The 5,935-nt window shown below is 41.0% G+C and overlaps 1 protein-coding gene across 1 annotated transcript; it reads right to left on the reverse strand.

Annotated features, from left to right (window-relative positions):
• Positions 1–2,165: 2,165 nt before the first annotated feature.
• On the reverse strand, positions 2,166–3,014 carry LOC149074158 (uncharacterized). Its single transcript, XM_089247343.1, has one exon. It carries the CDS (start codon positions 3,012–3,014, stop codon positions 2,166–2,168), a length of 849 nt encoding a protein of 282 aa, XP_089103469.1.
• Positions 3,015–5,935: the final 2,921 nt, after the last annotated feature.

Here is a 5,935-nt window from a genome sequence, read left to right on the forward strand (position 1 = left end):
AATATGAGGGCTGGTATGACGATGAATTTTTTACCTCTGACAGGCGATGCACGCTTGAGCCCAATTTCGGATGTCTTTCGTCATGTTCGGCCATACATATCTGTCTATGATCATTTTAACAGTGGATTTAACACCCGGATGCGCAGGTTGATGAATAATTTTGAACACTTCCCAACGGTATTGTTTAGGGATATAAGGCCGTGGTTTAGATGTCGAGGTATCGAAAAAAAGTTGTGTTTTTCCAGATGGGGAAGAGAGCTATTGAAGAGCGAGTGAAGATGGTATATTTCCGTCAAGCAACTGCTTCAGTTCAAGGTCATTCTTCTGTGCTTCAGCGATGAGGTCGTAATTCATGGAAGAAGGAAAAAGTAGGTCAACTCCTGCTCGCGAGAGAGCATCCGCTACCACATTGCTTTTTCCCTCGATATGACGAATATCAGTTGTAAACTGAGAAATTAGATTTAATTGATTAATTTGTCGAGGAGAAAGCTTGTCGGCTTTCTGATTGAAAACGAACACTAACGGCTTATGATCTGTGAAAACCGTGAAAGGTTTACCTTCCAGTAAATATCGGAAGTGAATGATCGATGCGAAAATTGCCAAAAGTTCGCGGTCATAAGCACTGTATCGCTTTTCAGTATCACTCAGTTTGCGGGAAAAAAACCCGAGCGGCTGCCAGCTATCATTGACTCGTTGTTGTACCACTGAGCCGATAGCTATGTTGCTGGCATCTGTCACGAGTGCAATTGGGGAATAGGGCCTCGGATGTGTCAAAAGAACTGCTTCTCTAACAGCGAGTTTTGTGTCATCGAAAGCTTTAATGAGCTCTGGTGTCCAGGTAATAAGTGTTTTGTCATGACATGTACAATTTCGAAGTACTAGATGCAGTGGCAATTGTATCACAGCTGCTTTCGGTAAAAAGCGACAGTAAAAATTAACCATACTGACAAATCGGCGAAGTTCTGCCTTGTTTTTGGGTCTTGGGTAAGAGTCAATGGTATCGACTTTGGCTGGTAGCGGTTTAATGCCCTGAGAATTGACTAAATGTCCTAGAAACTTGATTGAGCTGCATGCGAACACGCATTTGTCGATATTTATTTTTAATCCGTGTGTACACAGACGTTTCAAGACCTCACGCACATGACCGACGTGCTCTTCAAGGTTTGAAGATGCAATTAACACGTCGTCTAGATAAGGGAAACAGAATGGAAGTCCTCGCAATATTTTGTCTATATAGCGCTGAAACGTTTGCGCAGCGTTTCGCAACCCGAAACTGTGGACGTTAAATTCAAAGAGTCCGAAAGGGGTGACAATAGCAGTTTTTGGTACATCGGAAGCAGACAATTGTATTTGATGATAAGCGCGTTTCAAGTCTATGGTAGAGAAGATGCATTTACCGTGCAGATCCATAGTAAAATCCATAATATTCCGAATGCTATATCTGTCAGGAACCGTCTTCGCGTTGAGAGCTCTATAATCGCCACAGCATCTCCACGAACCGTCGGATTTTTTCACCATGTGGAGGGGACTGGACCACTGACTATTTGAAGAGCAACATATACCCATGGTAATCATTTTATCGAACTCAGCTTTGGCAGCTCGCAGCATCTCCGGGCCTAATCGACGGGCTCTCACGTAAACCGGTACTCCTGTAGTTTCGATGTGATGCACCGTTTCGTGTGTTGCTTGCACTGGACTTGATGTTTCTTCCATGAGCTCTTTATATTCTTGTAATAGATTGTGGAAAATCTCATGTCCACATGTCACAGTTACTGCAGGGGAAACAGTTGGAGAAACAGTTGTTCCGGTTGTAGACCGTTCACCCCCGTTGTTGACCAAAACTCGGTTTCCCAAATCCACCGTGAGTCGGAATCTTTTCAGAAAATCGGCGCCGATTATTTGTCGGGATACATCAGCAATGGTAAACACCCATGAAAAAGTTTTTGCTAATCCGAGACTTAGTTTTATCATTTTCTTACCGTATGTTTTTATTGTAGAACCGTTTGCCGCAGTAAGCGTGAGTAGTGACTGTGGTTTATTTCTATCAGCTGCCGAAGGGGGTATTACGGAAATATCCGCACCAGTGTCGATGAGAAACGAAAGCTTGCTTAGTGGGTCTGCGATGAAAAGGCGACTGCTGAATGAAACCGACTCCCTCGTCGCCATTAGTTGTCGGTTTGGTCGTTTCCCGAATAGAAACTACATGGTTGCACACACTTACGGGCGTTGGGTCCGAATTCACGGTGATACCAGCAGAGATCGTTTCGAAACCTCATGGATTTTGCACCTTCGTGGCGGTTTCGATTGGGAGGACGTTGAGGGTTTCCACGTTGTTCTCGAGATCGACGTAGCGCGTCAACTTGCAATGTCAATGTCTCTATTTTTTCAGTCAGCTGCTGCACGTCAAGTTGTTGTGGGTGATCGAGATTTGGTGAAATATTCTGTACTTCTGCTTTGCCGCTGACGCTGATGATCTTGTCTGCCATCTCTGATAACTTTTCCAACGTTTCTGAACTTGTGGAGAGGATTGCTTGAACTTGATATGGTAACCGTTGTATCCATAGACTTCGAAGTATTTCATCGCTGAGGCGGCCACTGGACAGATCTCGCATTTCTCGGAGTAACGCCGAAGGTCGACGATCGCCCAGCTCGACTTCATACATCAAACGTTGTAAGCGTCGCTCATCTGGTTCAGCAAATTCAGCTTGGAGGCGTCTTTTTAGTGCGTCGCACATGTTTGCCGCCGGTGGATTCATGATGAGGTCACTCACATGTGCCAAAACACTCGTATCCATGGCTGCAACGGCTGTGTGGTATTTAGTGGCATCGGAGGTAATTCCACTCGCCAGGAACTGAGAATCCAATTGCTTGAACCATAGATGAGGTTGTTTGGCCCAAAACGGTGGGGCTTTGACAGCGACTCGGAACATTGCAGGTGGTTGCTCTGATGAATTGGGCATCGTTGGTTGCTCCGATGGATTGGACATCGTTGGTTGCTCCGATGGATTGGACATCGTTATCGTTGGATGCCGGGTCACCAAACTGTGGTTCACAAAACGACAAAATAGATAAAGAGAAATTTATTCACACAGAGGTGTTACAACCTTGTCGAGCGCGGGAAGAAGAAGCAATAAATTCTTTTCTTTCTCCACAGACGCGCACGCTTTCTCGTGACGATCGCAGCGCCACAAACCCTTTGTTACACATGGAAGCAAATGACATGTTATCGACCCATGGTCTTTTAGTTCATTATGCTGGACTTTGTAACCATTACTGGGTAGATTATTTAGATTTTAAATACTCGTAATAGAAATGCCATTGATGTCATTTCTTGCCAAAACACCTTGGAAGTTAGTTAACAGCCTCATCCACAAAAGAATTTAGAACACCACTAAGCAACATTCTGAAGTATTACTCACTGAAATCATTGAGAGCGGAAATTCAAAATTTGCACACCACAGAGGCTGAGCCAGAAATACAAGTGTACAATAAGAAGGTATTCTGCTTTTTCACATTAGTAAGATAGGAAAGGAGTGGACCAATCACACAAATTGCTTTAGTCCGCATTGCCAGAACACCTCAGATAGATTCAAGATTTTGCAGACAGTGGGCTATACAAAGTTTGCCCTCTCCCCTTCCTATTTCAGTCAAATTTTCTTGATAGCTCCTTCCCAAATTTACCACCCCACCGAACCTGCCATTCTGAACTATAGCCTTCTGTTAATACTTAAAGCATTCAAAATATTTTTGAATAAATATGAAGTTATGAGGGTATTTTTTTTTGGTAGTGGTTGAAATTGAGTAAACTATATGAATTAGAATTGATAATTTATAAATATGTAAATAAACCAACATATATGAATCATGTAAAGTGTATAAAATCTTTCTATTGAACAAACTTCAGGTCATAATAGGATACATTATGACACAACATAGTGATAGGGTTAAGTTTCTTATTTGCCTTACATATAACTGCTGACTTAAAATATAGAAGGCAGAGTACAAATAAGTCACCTGAATTAGAGACATTACAGTGAAAAACAAATGTTTAAACATCACAGCATAACTTTGAAATTTTAAGTCCTGAATTGACAAGTCAAGCTGGAAGAAGAAAAAAACTGCTTATCCCACACTGATTATGCGATATATAGCTGATAATGACAAAACATTCATATAGAAGTAATGGGAAATAAAAACCAACAGACACCAAACAGTACAAATTCCAAATATTAAATACAACAAATAAAAGCTCTTGATTTTGTGTAATATGAAAATATAAAAATAAAATCTGGGTTTTACAAGCTATCAATTTCGAATAAAATCCAACCCTGATTTTATCAATCCCAAGTACAAAGTATGATTCAAAACTTGTTGTATAACATTGATAATAAACAACGTTGTATTTGTATAAAACTCAATGTATAAACTTTTAGGGGAGGTAGAAAACACAAAAACAAAACAATCATTTTTTTTTTGTATGCATAACTGTGGATGGTAAGAACTTTGAGCACTTATTGTGAAACTTAATGTGTACACCGGTGTTTCCCAAAGTGGGCAATATCGTCCCCAGAGGGCAATCTGGCAGAAGACTGCAACAAAGAAAATGCTGATAAGGATTTTTTTTCCTCCCTCTGAGGATCTGAAAAATAATCTTCCATGGAAAAAAGTGAGGGTAAACCACTTGAATGTAGATTTATCCTGATTTTTTTTTCTTCAGATTTTCCCTGACTTTTCCCAAGTATTTAGAATTTTTCCTGACTTTTGACAAATATTTAACATTTTCCCTGACTTTCCCTGACCTTTTTCCGATTCCCTGACTTTCCCTGATTCTCCCTGACTTTCCAGGTCGCTGGGAACCCTGTCCCTAGGAAAACATCATGACAGTTCCCAGGAAGGTATGCAATTAACCCTTCCAAAGGACAGTCGAAGTTGCCTCATTCTGAGGCAGTCGTCATCTAGAGATATCCATGTCACCGGCTACTATGGCTAATGGAAGCACCACCGAATGAAACTATGCATTGTGAGCACTATTGGTACCTTCAGACCAGATGGTAACTCCAATGAGAGGGGAGGTTGTCATTGGGGAAAAATTACTAGATTTCTTTTATGGTGTCCCTTTCGTTTGATGTCCTAAGCATGTTTTTTTCCTTGGTTGATGTAGCCCTGTTATATCTTTAATAGCAGAAAAAGAAAGGCCAGACATTTTTCAGGGGTAAAGAATGTGGCCACTTGCATACACTCTTTTCCTGTTTGAAATAAGCTAATGCCATACCTAATAACACTAAAAATGATATTATAGGGCTTCTAATTGAAAGCCTTCTTTCACAATCAATAATAGTTTGATGGGGGGAAAATTAAATTTTAATCAAAAATTTCAAAAACATCTGCTGAGAAAGAAAGGGGTTTCTTCTGGGAGAATTGCGGCCCCTGAAATTTTGCAGCCCGGTGTGACCGCACCTTTCGCACCCCCCTAAGTCCGGCCCTGAGGGCAATGGAATGGTGAAGGGGATGATAGAAGTTACAGGTATAACATAGGATTCTATGGGTTGGCTTGAGTAGGGGGGGATGAGAGAGGAAAAATTTCTGAAGGAGGGAGCGATGGAACAAGAAATTTGGGAAACTATGGTGTACACATACTGTCCTCATGTAAAGTATCGCTACAAAAAGAGTTATTCCGCCCATTATTTGCTTGTCATCATCTTCGTTTATCCTCCAGCTGATCAGATAGGAGTTTCGGTCATACATTCCTGTGTGATTCTGTTTTGTTTTTGTGTTTTCTACCTCTCCTAAAAGCTTGTACATTGAGTTTTGAATCACCTTGTATAATAAATGAAACTATGGATATAATTTTTGATGCCGTACCATAGGATGATCTCTCATCAGATTGGATATAGCAAACAGAATATTTTCTGTGTCTTTTGAAGTTCATTATAAC

Source organism: Pholcus phalangioides, unplaced genomic scaffold, assembly GCF_987345545.1.
Source record: "Pholcus phalangioides strain wild (caught in Gottingen) unplaced genomic scaffold, Ppha-v1.0 ptg000017l_1, whole genome shotgun sequence".
Classification (NCBI taxonomy): Eukaryota; Metazoa; Arthropoda; class Arachnida; order Araneae; family Pholcidae; genus Pholcus; species Pholcus phalangioides.